Genomic DNA, 20,953 nt, shown 5'->3' on the forward strand with positions numbered 1-20,953 from the left:
TGACATTAGATAGAAAGAACACATAAGCAGAAGGGGTGCTATCAAGAATTTATTATCATTTTTCTTTAATTCAAGTTTCTTTAATTTTAGCTTATATGAATCTAGAGATATACTCTGTATCCAAAGTAATTTTGGAATCAGGAGGGTGGGCCCTGTATCTTGCCACCTATTAGATCTGAATGAATTTGCTGCCACTCCTAGCAAAGGTCTTCCTTATGTCAAAGCATTCCCTGTTCTGGAGGTGAATGCCACATCAAAGGCAGGGACAGCTTGTCAACTGGCCAAAAGTCCTGTCCACTTTAAGGCAAGCAGACCAGCTGTCAGAACAGAAATGCCTCCAAATGACTGGCAGGCTCAAGTGCACTCTGGGGACCTCACCAGGGCTCGTTCTGGACAGTGGATTCCACGGGAAGGGGATACTAGTCTCTAGATAACAGCCTGAGAAAGATCACATCAAAACTCGTTATCAGTTTTTATTTCCTACCATACACCAAATGTACAGCACTGAACACAATTTTGTTGCTTTGATGTAAGAAATATTAAATGTTTGGAGAAACAGTATACAAACAAACTACCTCAAATAAAAAAATGCATACATCATTGCCTTTTTGTTGTTTACAAAAGACCAATTTACAGTATTGATCATTAACATAGTTGAAAAGAAAATAAATTCAGTGCACATTACAAAACACATCAAGTACAAAGTAGGCAAATAAATACAAACATACTTCACAAAACATCCTGCTCAAACTATGCCAACACAAATAAATTAACCTGAAGTCATAGTAAATCATAGTAATAAATATGTAGGTTGGTAAGAGATTTCTTTTAAATTAAATAAAATATATAACAAACTTGTTAAAATATTTAGCAAATTAAACGTTTGTCTTTGTAATAAGTGAACTCATTTGTATGCATCCATGAAGTACTGTATAGCAAAATGTTTGCGAGTACATAACTGTAATAGAAAATTTTGTTTGGTGTCCCATTTATAATAGACAGCACATATGGTAGCTCATTTTTTAAATTGACTTTTAAATAAACACCGTTTCTACCTAAGAACAGACAGTTCATCTTCACTAAACTAAGATTCAAGAGTTCAAATGAACTCCAAACCAAACATAAGCCTCACTTAATGCATAACAATGACCACAATTTCATGGGAGTGGAATTATTGTTGAGTATTGTTTTTCATTTGTGCAGGTAACAGTAATAACAGTGGAATATATCAAGCCTGTGAATGCCATCACGTTCCATCTAAATATCCATGAGGTTAATAAAAAATAAACACTTTCGTTTATAGCACAGAAAATTAAGCCCACACTAAGTTCATGTGTACATTTACACAGAGGCACGTCTGCACATGAAATGTGTGTGCACACCAAAAAGGCAGTTTAGCTGGTTGTCTATACCTTTTCCTTAAAAAAAATAAATATAAAAAAACTTTTGAAACAATGCTTAACTACTTTACAATCCCTGAAATAGACATTGCCTTTACTATAGCAACTATGAAACTCTGACCCATTCAGAAATTCAAGATTGTGGGCTCAATTCAAAGTGTGGATGAGTGTGTGTGTGTGTGTGTGTGAGAGAGAATGCCTGTGTGTGTGAGTGTGTGTGTATATTTTGTAGTACTTGAAGGTCTATGGCAAGATTTCTATCAAATTGAATGTTGTCTTGTTTCCTATGGAGGGTGAGACCCAAGTTGCCAGTGTTTGAAGTAATCACTCAGATTGGAGTAACATTTCTTCATGTGTTACTATATTTTCCATTCCTTTCCAGTCAACCCAGTAAGATAAATGCTATTTCAGGGGATACGGTATCTACAAAATTTTTCATTTGGATGTGTTTGTATTTGCTAAGTACAAATATACACCAATATTGTCACTTGTATATTGTACCAACATATGGCAGGAAAGCCTGGCTGGTCACACCAAGTCTTATTTTTCATCTTGGGAAACGAGTTGCCAACGATCTGATATGACTTGAAAAACAAACAGACAAATCTGCATCACTAAAAAAGCTTATGTTTCTTTAAAACATTTCAAATAAATAATTCATATTAACGAAAACCGTCCAGCCAAGTCGAATACTTTGCTGATTGCTATATTTAATTATTGCTAACAAATTCTGAGCAGGCTGTTTTCCAGCATCCTGTGCTTTTGTGAGTGCGGATTACCCACTAGTGGGCGCCATTTGTCTTCTTATTCCTTCTGTGCAGCTCACCTTACCACAAACTCATTTATAAATACAAAAACCAGTGAAAGGTGGGGGAAGAAGTGTGCAATAAAAATCAAACTCAACTATAGTGCAGTCCTTAGACAAGGATTTCCTTCACCCTTTCCTGTTTCCTCATTAAAACCCAGCAAGAAAGATGACTTGAGAATAGCATTTCTATTTAAATCCTATTGGAAAATAAATTAATAACACACTTGTAAAAATATGGCAGACTTCAAAATGCAGTTAAAAGATAAAAAACTCTTCGATTAGTAATAAATAAATTATAAAAATGTGACATTTATTTTACATATACTTTACAAAAAAAGAGTACAATGAGGAAATAAAAGAAAATCATATGAAAATAAATAAGATCTAATAATTGACTGCATTGCTTTTAATCCAAGAAGTCTATCATAGTTTTTCTTTCCTTTTTATATCAGCTGGGGAAAATAAAATTAGTGCAATGTTGCAATTGTAAATGCAGTACGGCAACCTCCACGCCTTAGCAGTACACGAACCATTAACAGATCCATCTGGAGTTTGCTGCTGTTGGTAATTTCTGTTGCCCGGCAGTGCTGTGATCCTACACATGGATACCCTTCACTGCCTGTTTGATACTCTCCAGTAGAGCTTTGCATTCCGGGGAATAGTCCCGTTCCAGATTGCTGTACATGTCTGTGAGTGTATTTACATATGCTTCAAAATTCTGCTCACTGATAGGTCCCTAAATGGAGACAAAACACATTGACCCAATCACAGTGGTTCAGGCTGAGGGAAAAGAAGGACCCAGTGACATCGAAGATCAGTGATCCGGGAGTCAGGAGGGAAGGCAAGGGTGCATATGGCTGCTGGAGTTGCAGGAGATGGAGAGAGATGGAGTGTGTGTGGGATTCATCTGTTCACTCTTAATTCGGGAGACGAATGTGACTGACTTGTACAGTATTTGGGGTTGATTTGGAGCGCATAAAGTATATGTCTGGCTGTGGACTCAGACTCCACAGAACTTTTCTACTTCTCTTGGGAGGCAGTCTCAGCCTTGACTGCACATGCCTTGCACAACAGAGGCTCCTGTTTGTGGAAGGTGAATATTTGTGAGGCTGGGAAGGGTTGCTTGTACTAAGTGGTGCCTTTAACAGCACTGGGCAGAAACTTAAGGTATTTAAGATTTGAGCAAGTTACTCAGTAACAGTTGTGATGGAAAATTTTCCTCCTCCATCCTCAGACCCTTTGAACCTGTTTCTCTCCTGTGGCATCATCGTAATAACACTTTTTACATTTCTCAGTCTTTGCAGGCAGAATATCAATTTCACAAAGTTTGAATGTATTCATCCCCTATTCTTTTTTTTTTTTTTTTTTTTTTTTTTTTTTTTGAGACAGAGTCTCACACTGTCGCCCAGGCTGGAGTGCAGTGGTGTGATCTCAGCTCACTGCAACCTCCGCCTCCCAGGTTCAAGCGATTCTCCTGCCTCAGCCTCCCAAGTAACTGGGATTACAGGCGTGCACCACCACACCCGGCTAATTATTGTATTTTTAGTAGAGATGGGATTTCACCATGTTAGCCAGGCTGGTCTCAAATACTTGACCTTAGGTGATCCACCCGCCTCGGCCTCCCAAAGTGCTGAGATTACAGGCTTGAGCCACTGCACTTGGCCTCTCTGTTCTTTTTGTATGTGTTGGTCTCTCCTTTACCCAGTGTGATGCTTCAAGGAGAGCACAGGCTGGATATGTGTAAATTTCACACAAATGTGAAACAGAATGAATATCACAAGGGGAATGTTATTCAGTCATTTCTGTTGCCACCATTTCCCCTCCTTTTTAAAAACACATGGCGTGAGACTTACTTTGCAAGGTGCTTGGAAGAAACGACATTTAAATGACAAAGTATAGTGCTGTTGTTGCTATTTAAGGAAATAAGCTTTCTAAATTTGAAGCTATTTGGTTGTGCTCTGCTCGGCAAAGTGCTGATCTAAATTATTAGTATTGTCCAATCGTGATTCTCTGTCCCCTTCACTTTCCTGCCTTTGCTGTGCCTTGTGTTTCTTGGAGAGTCAGGGAATGGGATGGGGACCCAGGTAGCGCAGTGGATAAAGGCCACTCTGCGGGGCCGGGCCCACTTACCTTGTGTTAGCTTTGGAAACTTGATCAAATTAAGTAAGCTCTCTGAGCCCTGATTTCAACTATGGAATGGGAATACTAATGCTCGCTCTTTGGTGCTTTTGTAACATTTTGTGTGATCAGCCCTAAAAATCACCACTGGAGTGCTCTGTGTGGTGAGTACACAAGGCACAAGTTAACTTGTGTAGTACCTATTTTTTATGGCAGCGGTGAAGAAGAAAATACTAAGGAATGCATATTCAAAGTATGATTTATGCAATGTTAATAAATAACATTACAATGATTTTGAATAACTATCTTAATCCTTACCATAGTGGCATCATTTATTTTGCTTTGTGTTCATTATTACATTATTGATTTTTGGCAGGTGGGAGTCAAGAAACATATTTGGAATTGTTTAAGATAAGAACTCCATGCTAAGAACTTGGGTAAAATTGAGGGGCTTAATGTTTCAACCAAAATCAATTATATTTCTTTATCACATTGCTGCTTCCATAAATAATTTCATATATAAAATTGGCATCTTTGGAAAAATTATTCTAAAAATTTAGGTTCTGAGGAGATTAAAAGCATTCAGCAATGTAGACTCTCCTCCAAATATTTGTCTGTATTTAAGAATATGTAAAAGAGGCTAATTTTCTATGAATTCCAAATACAGTCACGCAATGTATAACAACATCTCAGTCAATGATAGACTGAATATATGATGGTAGTCTCATAAGATAACAACAGCATATTTTTATGGTTTAGATATGTTTTTCCATGTTTAGATACAGAAATACTAGTAATTGCCTAAAATATTCAGTACACTAACATGCTGCTCTGGTGGGTAACCTCAGAGCAGTAGGCTGTACCATATAGCCTGGGTGTGCAGTAAGTAAAGTAGGGTCTGTCATCTGGGTTTGCAGAAGTTCACTGTATGATGTTCACACAGTGCCAAAATTGCCTAAGGGACACATTTCTTAGAATGTGTGCCCATTATTAAGTGTTGGAGGTCTATAGTTGCATACCTGAAAGACATGCTTCGATTTTGAAAATGAGGATTCCTTGCTCATTTTTTTTTCTTTTGCTTTTTATTTTATATGAGGAGAACTGAAGTAGGTTCTTCATACTTCCATATGAAGAAAGCACTTAGTCCATTGGGAATTGAACATCTTTGATTACAGTTCTTGAGTTGGGTGGATGATGCAAATAATGGTCTCAGATTTTATAAGACATGGAATCTTCTACTTGGAAATAACATTTTCACTGAGGGAGTTTTGCCCATTCAACTTTCACATGACATTATGAACCAAGCTTCAAAAAAATCCTTTGTTTTTAAATGACTTTGGCCTCTAAAAAAATTCTTGGCCTTAATATAATTTAAATAAATGTATCTACCACGTTCCCAGAGAGGGAGATTACTCCAAACCAGACTGTGATGAAGTGTGGTCACTCTGTGACTGCTCACAGGTCTCCTCAAAGCTCAGTCATGGCAACCCCGTCGGTAAATGCATGATGACACTGCAAATGCTTGTAATGGAACAGCAAGGATCTGGCCTTGAACTTACCATCTGTGGAAGCTGGATGTCAGCAAGGCTTGAAATGAGAGCTTGGCTCAGACCCGCCAGCTCTTTTAGCAGACTTTCATTGTTCTGTTCTATGAGTTTGTTCTCCTCCTCTATCGTCTTTAAGTTGCTCTCCATAGACGTGATCTACAACAGAAATAACTTGGGAATGTGAGTAGTGGAGTTTGGAAGGATCGCAAAAGTTTTCTCCCTGAAAGAAAACGCACCAAGTGAATCTGAACACTAAGAGATGCATGCATGCAACTTCTCAGCATGAAGCTGCAGCCCCATTGGATTGTTTGAAGTGCTGGAATCACATCTCCAAATTTTCATCTTCAGCCCAGACTTCCTCAGGAATTGTGGAACTTCTCCACGTGGCTGTATGATGGATATCTCAAACTCAACATGCTTAAAGCAAACTTTGCTATTTTCCCCAAACCTGCTCCATCTGCTGTCTCCCTTTTCCAGCCAGCAGCAACTCAGCTTAAGTGCAGATCCCCCATGACTCTTTCTTTCATACCTCTCCTCCACTGGCGCCTCCTTCAAAATATCCAGGATGAGACCACTGTCCCCTCCATACTGCTGCCCCCTGGGCCAAGCCACCAGTGTGACTGTGCTGCCTTCTCGTGGGTGGCCCTGTGTCTGCCATTACCCCATCTAATCTATTCTCAGCCTTTCCTCAACACAGCCACCAAGATGAGCCTCTTAAAATGCAAGTCAGCATGTCAATCAGAGAGGATGATGTTACTCGTTGGGTCAAAACTGTGTTACAGTTCTGCATACATTCAGAATAAAAACCAAGGTCTTTGAAATGGACTAAGATGCCCCATGTGAGCTGCCCTGTTGCATCTGAGACTGTTCTCCTGTGACCTGCCCCACCCAGCTCACTCACCTGCGACCACATTTCTCTTTGCTATTTCTCAAATCCCCAGACCTTCTCATGATGAGTGCTTTTGTGCTTGCGGGGTTTCTTCTGTCTGAAACACTCTTTCTCCATACCTGTTTGGCCAACTCCCTCATTCCTCAAGTCTTTGCGGATGTCTTTCTTCTCCCTGGGGGCTGGTGGTCCCATTAAGTATTGAAATACAGGCACTCACCCAGCCCCCTGCCATTCTAGCATACAACATAATTGATCATTTATGACTTTTTTGTTTAGTGTCGCTTCCTCCTTCTAGACGATAAGTCTCAAGAGGGCAGAGGCCTTTGTGTTCTTTGCTAATGGTTTTCTAGAGGAATTCCCATGATTTCTAGACAAAAGTGTCAATCTGTGGACCAGATGGCCATTAATTGATGATGGCAACAATGGTCACTCTGGGTAAGGAAACCAAAATTTCAGATGGATTAAAACCCTTTGTCTTAAGCTGTTGTGTGAGGACTTCCAAGAGATCCAGTAACTATGGTGGTATAAAAATCCCCTGCAGGGAAAGGGAGAAAGATACTCAGTCCTATTCTCTGTCTCATTCTTTTGCTGCTAACTTGTTGCAAGAGAGTTATGATTTGTGTTTTAAAAATCTTGAACTGAACTGTTAATTTCCATGGGATGAGGCAGACATCATAAAGAAGAATGCAGAATTGAGAAATTACTTGGGTTTTTAGGTAAAGAATTTGCTCAAGAAAATGTTCAGTAAGATCTGTTTCTAATAAATACTTACACATTCAGAGGTGTTCCAAAAACATTAAATGAAAAAGTTGCTATATTTTACTTGAATTTGAAATGAAACCAAGGATTCTTACCTTTTCATCACATTTTTTTTCTAATGCACTACGTACTCCACCAGACTGTTTGATTATAGAATAATCTGCCTTGTTTGCTTATGAAACCTTTGATGCTACCAGGACAAAAACAGGAGACAGCTTGCCCACAGCTACTGAATCAACGGTAACCTGGGGTAATCCAGCTATTCAGAATTTTACAATAATTATGGAATCTAGAAACACTCAGCATATTGACTCTAAGATATCATATATTTTCACACAAGCTTTAAAAAGTTCAATGTTTTGTTTCCACCAAAGATTAAGGATCATGAATTATTTTTTTTTTTACCTGAGTCTGAAGTTTCATCATATCTGCTTCAATTTTAAGGTTGGATTCATTCAGTTCCTTTATTTCTTCATCCAAATGCCTAATTTCTTCATCACTCTCTATTCCTGTAAAGAGTAAGACTACCTTAGTTCGAACTGAAAACTGTTAACAATTGAATCATATGTTTAATTTGTGATTTGCTACTTGAAAATGAGACTTCCATTTGAAGTGTTTTTACCAAAACAATGCATATCAAGGATTCTGAAAAAGTGGATAAGAGAAATTGCAGATTTAATTTCTTGGTAAGAAAGAAAAGAGAGAGTAGAAAAGTGCCACCGTTGCATGTAGCTCAGTTATGTCCCGGGGTGCTGCCAGGCGTGTTTGTATATGTGTCTTCAATTACATCTCACCGCACCCTACAGCGGGACTTGCTCCATTATACCCTCCTCACATATGAAGACACCGAGCCCAGAGAGGTTAAGTGAGGCCTCAGGAATCACTGATAGAAGTTAAATAACCTGCCCAAGTTCAAATTAAGAGGCAGAGCTGGGATTAAACCTCAAAGCCCTTGCATTCCCTTATTCAAAATGCTGCAAGGACAGTTTTATGCTGAGTAATTAAATATCTGTTTAGTTGAATCAGACCTTAGGAACCATGACTGGAGGCAGAGCTGCGGGGCTGCTGGCAGGTGAATTAGAGTCCAGAGACACATTGGCAGAGTCTTCCACATGGACATGGATGAGGAAAATGTAATTTAGGGGGAAGGACATCAGCTTGGGAGTTTGAATTCTGTTCTTGAACATGGGCAACTTACTAATCTTCTTTGTGCTTCAGTTTCTTCTTCTGTAAAATAGGCATGATATCTACACTGTGAGAATGAATGCAATAAAATGTAGAGTGCTAAACATGCCACAGGCTCTCAGTGAATGGTGGTTATTTCCCATGATTACTTTGTAGAAGGAGTATGACTACATTTGAAAGGTTTCAAGGACTGGGGAAGGTAGTTAATATTAAGGATGCGAGAAGCAGGATTGGAGGTAATTTTATCTCCTAGAAGAATGAGTCTGAACCAGAGTGACAATGAAGAAGGACATGTGAACTTCCACAGTGAGACTTCATAGGAGCAATTTCATGAGAGCAGGATAAAGGGTACTTGGCCTGACACTTGGTTTGAAAGAGATCTGGGCTCTTATACTTTGCTAGGGTGACTACTTTGGGAAATAATCCATTACCTCCTGAAGGTGGATGCTCACATTCTCTATGACCCTCCAATTTCTTCCTTAGGTACACACCCAAAACAAATCGTTGTACACAGGAAGCATGCATAAGGTGTACACAGCAGTATTGCTCGCCAAAAGCACAACTTGAAAGGAAGCCACATGCCCACCAAAAACAACATGGGTGACTCTTAGTAATTTAGTGGGAAGAGAAAAAAGTAAGCCGAAAGTTACATCACATACAGCATGATAAAACAGATGGCTATTCTGTGGGTACTTACTGCTTTATTAAAAGTAACTACTTGATAAAGTGAGCCATGCATGGACCAACGAAGAGAGTGTATCATAAGATTGATATAATTCTGGGCTCTAAGATTTAATGAAAAAAGGAAAACAAACCAACATACAAGACTTAGGTATCTTAGTAGCTAGACCGGTCTGAATATGAGTCAACAGTATGACATGGCTACTAAGAAAACAACCAACAGTTACCCAGGACCATACTCATGGAACTACAGTATCTGGGACTCAGGATTCATTCTGCACTGTCCGGCTGTGTCTGGAGAATTGCACTGCATCTTGGAGCACCGTATTTTACTGGTTCGTGCACTGGTGCAGGAATCTCCTCTCAGACAATTGATGGGTAAGAGCTGGGGAAGAAAGGACTGAAATATCTGGATTCTCAATGAAACAGGTATTTGGAGTGCTATCAGCACTTGAAACTTTTCTGATTTGAGCAATTGAAAACTTCTATTGCTATAAATTTCTTTGACATATTGTTTTTCTTTTCTGCCTTTTTACAGTAAAATTCCACCTCAAACAATGCTATTTTCTTACATAATATCTGGTGAGGCAGGCAAAAACCAAGGAGATGCTTGTAAAACATGAAGTGCTCTGAAGGAAGCACAGAGGGTGCGGGGGTCCCTTCACTGGAGAAGATGCACTCCTTTCAAGACTTTCAAGATCAGAAGGAGGCAGGCCTGTGAAAAACCAGCCAGGAGTTGAGCATCCAAGAGGAGGGAGGAAGTCCAGAGTCCAGACTGGGAAGGGAGTGGGTGCCCCATGGACAGCAAGACAGTGAATGGTGGGAGCAGGCCATGGGGACATCCTGGGAGCTTAGGTTTATTCCAAGTGCAACAGGAGCCAGGGAAGACTTTTAGGTAGGGGATCCGGGATGATCTAGTTGACTTTTCACAAATGTAATTTGGAGTTTTGAGTAGAGGATAGATTGGAGAAGAGACACAGCAGAAGCCTGAAGACCCATGGGGAGATGATTGCTGGAGTCCTGGCTGGGTGTAGGGAAGTGAGGCCAAGAGAAGGAGACAGACTCAGGACCTAATCTGTAGGCAGAATTTGCAGGACTTGTGAGGGCTGGAGGTAGGGGGCGAGAGAAGAGAGGAATCGACCCCGACTGCTTGCTTCTGCCAGAGTAGGTGGGCAACTGTAGAGCTGTCTCTGTGATGAGGCAGACTGGGGGGCTGAAACTTGCAGTAGGATAAATAAAAGTTCAATTTTGGCTAAGTTATGAGTGCTTGTGAGAAGACCGTTTAAGTGACAGCCTGGGTTCTTGGTTCTGGGACTATATTAGGATTATGTTTCCCTGAGGGCCAACGTTCCTGAAGACACCCCGGACTCATAATCAAAATGGGGCCATTTGGAAGATGCCTGGAGCTTGTGAGGGAAGATCATAAGATGAGATCTCAAAAAAGAAACAGTGTCATGGGATCTAATACGTAACAGGCTCCCCATACATGCTCATAGAATTAATCAATGAAGGAATTAATGTTTTTATTATAATTTCTGGGATCTGGGGAGCTATTTTAGCCACAGGATAAATGCAACCAATTTCTTTGTAATGTTTCCTGTTAACATATCACTTTATCTGTTTCCACTGAGTCACTTATCCGTCAAACTTCTCTCTATGCACACAGTCTTTAAAAACCTTTGGATTTCACTCTGCACTTCCGAATATTAACTCATATGATCCTCATTTAAAAACCATGAGATAGAAACATTTATTACCTCAAAGTATGCATGGGAAACCAAGGTACAAAGTAAGTCGTACAGCAGGGATTCAAACATAAGCTCTCTGGTTCCAGAATATGTTCTTTTAACCATGAAAATGCTATCTTTATTCATAGATGTTTCATCTGTTTTGGAAGTATCAGTAAAATGTGTGCCCTGATGTTTACAGATATACTTCTAGTAGGGTGTTGGACTAGCTAGGTATGGCTGATGATCAAGGAAACCATATAAACTATCCACTAAATTATTATTATTATTATTATTATTATTATTATTGAGACAGAGTCTCACTCTGTCACCAGGCTGGAGTGCAGTAGCATGATCTTGGCTCACTGCAACCTCTGCCTCCCAGGTTCAAGCAATTCTCCTGCCTCAGCCTCCTGAGTAGCTGGAACTACAGGCATGCACCACCATGCCCAGTTGATGTTTTTATTTTTAGTAAAGACAGAGTTTCATCACGTTGGCCAGGATGTTCTCCATCTCTTGACCTTGTGATTCACCCACCTTGCCTCCCAAAGTGCTGGGATTACAGGCGTGAGCCACTGCGCCTAGCCTCCGCTAAATATTTTACTTACTCTTCAGCGACTTTGATTCTTTATATAATTCATCTATGTAAAAGCAAGAGATTATGCTTTCTTTTCATTTAATAATTCTAATGTTTAGTTGGTACTAATCTGTGCCTAATTTGCATATTTGGGGATTATGTCATATATTTTCTTTATATTCTGTATAATTATGCAAGTTATGTATATACCTGTATAGAGCAGGTATTCTCAACTTATAAGAGACTTTAAGTCCTATAGTTACATTTTTTCATATTATACAAATGAAACAATTCTATCATATTTCAAACAAATTCTATTATATTTCTTGAGTGAACTTTTATTTATTTTTTATTTTTTATTTTTTGAGATGGAGTCTCACTCTGTTGCCCAAGCTGGAATGCAGTGGTTCGATCTTGGCTCACTGCAACCTCTGCCCTCTGACTTCAAGCGATTCTCCCACCTCATCCTCCTGAGTAGCTGGGATTACAGGCGCCTGCCACAGCGCCCGGCTAATTTGTTTGTTTGTTTGTTTGTTTTGTTGTTGTTGTTGTTTTTGTATTTTTAGTAGAGACAGGGTTTTACCATCTTGTCCAGGCTGGTTTTGAACTCCTAACCTTGTGATCCACCCTCCTCAGCCTCCCAAAGTTCTGGGATTACAGGTGTGAGCCACCGCGCCCGGCTGAACTTTGATTTTTAAATTGTGTTTACACCACAAAATTGTACTTTTTTTTTTATTTATGGGAAAATGAACTAATGTAAATTTGGCTATTTAGTTACTAAAGGAGTGAAGAGAGTTAATATCCAGAAAGAAATGATATATAACAATGTTTAGGACACACTATTTTGTCACATGAGAAGAGCTAGAAGGAGCTCCTAAGTGCAAGACCATATACATAGACCAATTATCACAACTTCTGCTTGTTTCTACAAAGCACAGAAGGACTGGCATTCTTTCTTATACAGATGGCCTAATTTTATTATCAAGGACTAATAAAGGTCTTTAAAAATTAACGTGGCAATTTAATTATGGCAAGGATGGAGAACTAAGGATCAATTATTCTAAAATTAATGTACACATTTTTTGATATAGACCCTCCATGTTTAAACTGGCTTGTGCATAATATTCCCCTAAAATATTACCTAATTCAACTAATTGCATGAATGATTTGTACCTAGTTTAAATTAATATAGTATGCTAAAGTTAAAGCCATATGCACTTTATATTTCATTGCAATTTGATTTGATATTTTTAATGTCTGAAGGTGTGTTCGTTTACATCTACTTTAAAGATCATCCAGAGAACAATCATTGTGGCCTCACTTTAAGGTAAGGGATCATGAGACACAGCATTGTTAGAGAAGACCCCCAAATCACTTTAGGTCCTTCTTGACCTTCAACGAACCACTGACCTGAATTCAGGTGGGCTTTTTCTCCTGCAAAGTCATGGTAAGTTCTTAAGCTTTACAGAGCATCAGCCTCTACTTTCTCGGATTGTAAAACGTGTACTTTTCCAGTTAGTTACCTGTCCACATAGAATGACTGCACCCTGACACTTGTCAATGGGTTCAATCCAGCTCACTGCTGCTCTATATTCTTTGAAAGCTCAGCTGAAGATGCTAGACGTATAGGGACCCTTTGAAGTGTATGTGCTCAGCCCTGCTGCTCCTGGGTCTCTGTGCAAGTCTGTTGTGGGTTCCGACAGACCACCTGCTGCTGGCCCCCTGCAAAGCTCCATCACAATTTGATGTAATGATGCCAGAGGACTGTTTTGTTTTTATCTTTGTTAGGAGTGGCCTTGTAATTTATATTCTGTTGGATGGATGGTATTGGTGTTCTCCTAATGAGAACTCATAGGAAATATTTTCTTCATGCACTGGGTTCCAGAAGGAGTTTTGCTCTGAATTTACTTACTGCCACGTGATCCACATGGCGATTATAGCTTTCTTCTGTTGTTGGTTTCTAAAAGGCAAGGTCAAATTTGCGATCCTTATTTACCCAGCGAGAAATGACTCTTCACGCACGTCTTAGTGTCCTCAGGCTTGCTCCGTCTTGCATTCTTATCTTCAACCTTCCTTTGTCTCATTTTTGAATTAATTTTTTGTTTTGTTTTGTTTTGAGACAGAGTCTCACTCTGTTGCCCAGGCTGGAGTGCGGTGGTGCTTTCTTGGCTCACTGCAACCTCTGCCTCCAGCGTTCAAGCAATTTCCTGCCTCAGCCTCCCGAGTAGCTGGGACTACAGGTGCGTGCCGCCACACCCGGATAATATTTTTTTGTATTTTTAGTAGAGATAGGGTTTCCCCATGTTGGCTAATATGGTCTTGATCTCCTGACCTTGTGATCGGCCCACCTCAGCCTCCCAAAGTGCTGGGATTACAGGCGTGAGCCACTGCACCTGGCCGAATTAAATTTTTAACCAGCATTTAAAAAAAAGTTCATGTAGCTTTGCAGTCCTTATCCTTTAAATACTATTTGAAATGGGACGATAAATAAATACACATTAAATTGTCCCAATGTCACTGCGTATGTACTTAGAGGTATTTAGGGAATGGGGAGTATTTCCAAGGAGGAGTCAGAACATCTAGGGAAAAGCTCTTTTACTGAGCATGTGAATGTTGGAAAGACGGGAGGAGGCAGCCGGGACTTTATTCCTCCTCTGCGTGTACACTCCTCTCCTTCGGCGCTTAGTGGTGAGGACCCACGGAGAGAGAGCACCCCCGCCAAGGACCGCTTTAAATAAAGCAGATGAAGGCCTCCGAGGGAAACAGTAGGAAGCTCGAGTGCTTTCCCCCGCTTGGATACCGCATATCTTCTTTTTAAAAATCACACACACAAGTTAAAAACATTGAGCTTCAGGGAAAGTAACAACAGCTCAATTCGAGTCATGTGCCAAAGATGCCATCAAATAAAGTCTCCAGAGCAAAATAATTGCTCTGCCATTGTTTCTCAAACGCTTTGGAATGATCTTTGATGGAAAACAACACAGGCCCCAGATAATGCTGATTAGAAATCTCAAGAAATGCATTCAAGAATCAAAGGAAAATTGGAGGATCCAGAGAACTCAGAAACTGTATCTCTGAACTCGGAAAGCAGATTGACACTAAGGAAATATCTAGGGAAATGTAGACTTAGGTAAAGATCTGGATGCTAAATCCAAACCTTCCAGAATCTCTATAAAAATATCATGTTGAGCACAGAAGAACACAATTGAAGGATTCAAATACAGATGCTAGAAATTGCTTCCTGAATTTTTATAGCGGATTTATACCAGAAAAATGTGCACATACACACACACATGTACACACAAACACACATGAGAGAACACACACATGTGAGAGAGACTGAAGGACACAACTTCCACTAGTGTATCTTTGTTGCTGTTGTTTTGTTTAGAGATAGGTTCTCTTGCTGTCGCCCAGGCTGGAGTACAGTGGCACTATCATATCTTACTACATCAGCCTCGATCCTGGGCTCCTGGTCTCTACAATCCTCCCATCTCAGCTTCCAGAGTAACTGTGACTACAGGTGTGCACCACCACACTGGGCTAATTTTTTTTTTTTTTTTTTAAGAGATGCGGTCTGGCTGTGTTGCCCAGGCTGGTCACAAACTCCTGACCTCAAGCAATCCTCTATACTTGGCCTCCCAAAGTGCTGGGATTACAGGCATGAACCAGTATGCCCTGCCAACCACCAGTGTATCTTAACCCATCATACCCCACTGCCTGACTTTCTCTGTTGGAGATCACTCCTTATTTAAAAATAACCCATCATACCCCACTGCTTGACTTTCTCTGTTGGAGATCACTCCTTATTTAAAAATAAGGAAGACACCAAAAAATTGTTTTTAAACAAAGTTATAATTTCAGTTCAAATCTGAGGAAACCTTTCTTCTTGTACATTAAAATTATACTTCCCACCTAGTGAATACTTTGATACACGAAACCCTTTAGGGAGCCAGGGTCTACACCCTGGAGGAGGTGGTGACAGCCAGCCCTGCGCTCTTACCCCCGGTTGCTTTGAGCTTGATGGTCATGAGTTCTTCAGAAACCTTGCCCTTTTTGATAGCTTGTGCATTAAGAGGACATCCAGATAAGCTGTGAAAATAGAAATTGTACTAATGTATGAGATGTATATTATTTCTTATAAACATTAAGATGTTTTATTCACAACCAACTATTTGTGTTTTTGCTGCCGATTATTTACATTATAACCCATAGTCTCTTTGTAGAGAGTAATGAATACACACCCACTAAAGCAAAGGCTAAATGCCCTCAAATAATGTAAAATGTTTTGCTTTCTTTCCTTAAATCAAGATACAAATAGTTACTGCTGATACACAATTATTATTTTATTTATTTTGTTAAATTGCTATTCATCTGCATTTAAGTAAGTTCTTTTGTTTAGTCGTGGTTACTTTATTTTCTGTAAATGTGAAATTGTACATATATATTATGAATAAGAATTGCTCCCAATTAGTCAAAATTCCATGAGTAATAAAGCAGAATCTAGTTCTTCCTGCCTTTATATAAAGTGTTCCTTGATCTTTATAGAATTACTCAATACAAGCCAAAATAAAGCCCTATCCCATGCCCCCATGGCAAATTCAGTTTGGTTATGGGAACATTTTTAATTTTTTTCTTTAATTTTTACAACATTTTTCATTTAAAAAAAAAAAATCTGTACCCTGGAAGGAGAATAAGAGGAGCTGCCACAAGTGTATTCAGATGCAATCACTGCAGAGGCAGTCTATTACATTGCAGTGGTGTTTATAACCCTTTCCATTTAGTAGTGGCACTCTTCAGCAGGGTTTCTTTCCCTTAATGTCATCTGTTTTATTTAAATTGCACCAGCATGATAAATGACAACATTGAAGAAAACTTGTTTTTCATCATTTATGATCAGATAATTTTGTTGTTCTATCCAGCCATTAATTCCTTTGCAATCTTGCTGCGTTTCCGTAGAAACAATTTTTAGATCAAAATAGTGATGATCATGATCAGTCATTTAAAGTCTTTTTTTCTGCAGAAAGTTAGTTACAACTCATCTATAAAGCAATCATTTCACCCTGAAGCTTGGGACATTTGGCAGAGTGAAAGAAAATATTTCTGAAGCAAAGCCCTTAATAAATGTGTGCTTAATTACTGTATTTTTTCAAGAATACTAATTATTCTACACTGAGTCTATGAAATATAAAAAATAATAGACATATGCTATTACATATATAGAAAAGGGTATGTAGTTTGCCTAATTTGATAAGCTATACATTTTTCTACACAGAAAAAGAAAATAAAGAAAAGCACAAACTCAACTTGGAAACTGTGTCTTCTATTTTCAGAAGCTTCTCACTGTCAATTGTGGCCTATAAAAGTTTCATTATCTGTTTTACGGGGAGTTTGCACGTCTGTCTTGTTTTATGTCACATATTGTATTCTGAGAAAATAATCATGAATATTTATTTGGCAAACTGGATATTCAAAGGTGACCTTTAGTAAGTCCATTTGTAACATAATGGATATTAATATCTCATTAGAACTTCTCTGATCCTCACCCTTAAAGGATCTACTCTGTTCAGACAACACGCCGGAAAACTTTCAGGGTGACACAGTGTTGTGGAAAAGTTAATGAAGCCTCCATCAATAATTACATGACTTAGAAGCAAAGAACATAGTTATGAAAGAGAGGTTTTGCTTCCAAAATGCCACTTGATTTTGTATCTTCCAATGTAGAGTTTTCATATCTTCCAGAACATAAAATGAATCTTAAATTTTTTAAAAAAAAGGGCAGGAAAAGCATTTTAAAAGTTCTTTTTCCTTTTGAAGGCAGATGTTAAGAGGCTGAGGTATTTGGCTCCATATTGGAAAGGCAGGGAAAAAAATGTGCTTTCTATGGTTTTGACCAAAATTACTATTCTATTATGACATAGTGAGGGATTTTTTATTTTTTATTTTTTTTTGAGGTAGAGTCTCACTAAGTCACCCACACTGAAGTGCACTGGTACAATTTGGCTCACTGCAACCTCCACCTCCTGGGCTCAAGCAATTCTCCTGCCTCAGCCTCCTGATTAGCTGGAATCATAAGTGCGCACCACATCTGGCTAATTTTTATATTTTTAGTAGAGACAGAGTCTCACCATATTGGCCAGGTTGGACTCGAACTCCTGACCTCAAGTGATCTGCCTGCCTTGGCCTCCCAAAGTGTTGGGATTACAGGCGTGAGCCACGGTGCCCGGCTGCAATTTTAAATTATATCTTCCTCTGCCTTCTTAAAGCAAAATAGCAGGTGATACAATGTATGTCGTGAACATAATTGCTTACAATATATTACTAAGCTTCAATAAAATCACAAAGATATGGCATAGCACTAAATGAGTTCTATCAGTCACAGGACTTCTGATTTTAAAGCTATAAATATCCATAATTGTGTGTGTGTGTGTGAGTGTGTGTGTGTGTTTTAACATATCAGTTATCTTCTCAGATTGCTATTTTTTTCAAAGGAAATATTTTGTCATATAGAGATTTAAAGCAAGGTTTGAAGGTAGTTATTATATAAATATAATATGGACATAGTGTGTGGGTCAAATTGTTCTTAACCATCCTACAAAGTGTGTTTTGTAATTATTCCCATTTTGGTTGAGAAAATGTCTATGCACTGGTGCCTGTGACACCTCAGCTTGGTGCCTGGCCCATGGTGAGGACCCATCATCAAACCTTAGGGGAAGCAGGATGACACTGGCTCTAGCATGCCAACCTGTATTCAAAGCAATTCCCTAACTTTCCTGTGCTTGTTTCGTCTTCTATCAACTGAGGATAGTTATAATACCTGTAGTTCACAGGGTTTTGTAAAGGTTTAAAGGAATAAACCATGCAAGCTACTTATAACAGCACTGTCTATGGGCGAGAACCCCGAATACGTGTCAGCTATTTTTAGGTAACAAGTGATGGGAAAGAATACGAAGAACCTCAGAGATTTCAGAACCAAATTTGTAACATATAAAAGTCAGTTGTGAGTTATATTCCAAGTCATATAAGTCATCCTGCATATATACACATAGGCTTCATATTATCTTCACAAACAGGAAAGGCGATCATCTGTGTTGAACCCCTACTGTGTGCCAGGCATAAGCCAGGCGTTTTGCGATATTATTCCATTAAATTCTACAGATAGGCCTGGCACAGTGGCTCATGCCTGTAATCCCAGCACTTTGGGAGGCCGAGGTGGGCGGATCATTTGAGTTCAGGAGTTTGAGACCAGCCTGACCAACATGGTGAAACTCCGTCTCTACTAAAAATACAAAAAATTAACTGGGTATGGTGGTCCCAGCTACTTGGGAGGCTGAGGCAGGAGAATTGCTTGAACCTGGGAGGCGGAAGTTGCAGTGAGCTGAGATAGCACCCCTGTACTCCAGCCTGGGTGAGAGTGAGACTCCATCTCAAAATAAATAAATAAATAAAATAAAATATACGCACAGAAAAGAGAGAGTTTTCCACCTTAAAGAGAATACCCCACATTAAATACAGTTTCTTAAATATTTGAAATCACAAGAGAAATTCAATTCCATTAAATTCTACACATAGAAAAGAAAGAGTATTCCACCTTAAAGAGAATACCCCAAATTAAATCCAATTTCTTAAATATTTTAAATTGCAAGAGAACTTTTGAGTCAAGAATGCTGAAATCTGAATTACCTTTGTCTACATTCTTCACTGCTTTCCATGTCCTAGAAAATAAAACCTTGGAGGCTGAGTGCGGTGGCTCATGCCTGTAATCCCAACACTTTGGGAGGCCAAGGTGGGCAGATCACCTGAGGTCAGGAGTTCGAGACCACCCTGGCCTACATGGCAAAACCCCGCCTCTACTAAAAATAAAATATTAGCCTGGTGTGGTGGCGTGCACCTGTAGTCCCAGCCACTCAGAAGGCTGAGGCAGAAGAATCATTGAACTGGGGAGGCAGAGGTTGCAGTGAGCTGAGATTGAGCCACTGCACTCCAGCATGGGTGACAGAGTGAGATTCTGTTTCAAAAAAAAAAAAAAAAGAAAATGAAAAAAGAAAGAAAGAAAGAAAATAGTACCTTGGCGTTAATATTGCAGCCTATATTTTTGAAATCAGAATTTTCTTTCTCTCATTACGAAATACAGAATATGTAAACAGCTACCTATGATGTGTATTTGCAATTTAAAGGATATTCTTTTTTAGAGATGGGGTCTTGTTCTATCACCAGGCTTGAGTGCAGGGGAGCAATCATAGCTCACTGCAGCCTCAAACTCCCAGGCTCAAGCAATCATCCTGCCTCAGCCTCCTGAGTAGCTGGAACCACAAGCATGTACCACCACCAATAAGCACTACTTATTTCCCCACTCCACTGTTAGTGGGCACCAAGGTTGTTCCCAGCGTGGAGTTGGTAGAGCAACGCTGCTCACGTGTGGTCAGACAGACCTCCGGGTTCTCATAGGCAGAGATCCTCTGGGCATAAGTCTGGCTGTGTGCTGGGGCAAGTGCATAGTTCAGTTTTCAACTAGACTCTTTAAAGACAATTTGCTTCTTAAAGTGGCACTACCAGTTGCTCTGCCACCTACAGAGTGTGGGAGTATCTGTTGCTCCACATCCTCACCAAGCCTTGGCATCATCATTTAAAACTTCTTCACTATTTTTAAAGATAACTTCATTATTGCTAACTGAGGGATGTGCTCACCACAGTACAGCATTAATATTTCATTAGCAGGATCAATACGGATATTACTGAGGTCATTACAAGGAAGTCAAGCTACTGTATAGTAAATGTGCCATTAGGCACACTTGATTTGTGAGTGAAGTTCCTGAATATGAAATAATAATTCAAACTCAGAATAAAATAATGTGTGCTATTGTGGACATAGGTCTACATTTGAAAACCATCAAAAAATAAACCACTTGAAAAAGTCAAGTTTTCTCCATAAACAGGTTTTACTGAATATTTAAATACCTCCAAACAAGCAATTCCTGGAAGGCTTTATTTTCTGATATCATCCATATATATCTTTAGAACTGAGCAAAATCTCAAAAAGCCCCAATTTTGCTCAATGTTTACACTGCTCATTTACAAAACATCAATGGTTTCCTAAAGCTTCATTGGATTTTAAACCAGCATCATGTACAGTGACCCAAAAGATGAGACAAGACCCCACTGATGGCAGAAGTATGTAGGGAAGCTTCTAATCTTTTCCTTTAGGTGGAATGTGAACCAAAAAGCTGGACAAAGATCACTATTGCCCAACAAAGGGCTTGGT

General features: G+C 39.3%; 1 protein-coding gene across 14 annotated transcripts in view; it reads right to left on the reverse strand.

Moving 5' to 3' along the window:
- Window positions 1-459: 459 nt before the first annotated feature.
- ST18 (ST18 C2H2C-type zinc finger transcription factor) overlaps window positions 460-20,953 on the reverse strand; it is a 310,749-nt gene continuing 290,255 nt past the window's right edge. For 9 of the 14 annotated variants that reach the window (XM_021942312.2, XM_021942313.2, XM_021942314.2 and 6 more), the window contains 4 exons: window positions 15,695-15,783; window positions 7,927-8,030; window positions 5,886-6,029; window positions 460-2,944 (listed from right to left, as the gene is read on the reverse strand). In XM_021942312.2, coding sequence (XP_021798004.2) covers window positions 2,804-2,944; window positions 5,886-6,029; window positions 7,927-8,030; window positions 15,695-15,783 — 478 coding nt within the window. In that variant the 3' untranslated portion in view covers window positions 460-2,803. The remainder of the gene's footprint in view (window positions 2,945-5,885; window positions 6,030-7,926; window positions 8,031-15,694; window positions 15,784-20,953) is intronic. The other 5 variants (XM_021942305.2, XM_021942306.2, XM_017962008.3 and 2 more) reach the window with 1 other exon arrangement.

The sequence above is a fragment of the Papio anubis genome, chromosome 8 (assembly GCF_008728515.1).
Source record: "Papio anubis isolate 15944 chromosome 8, Panubis1.0, whole genome shotgun sequence".
NCBI lineage: Eukaryota > Metazoa > Chordata > Mammalia > Primates > Cercopithecidae > Papio > Papio anubis.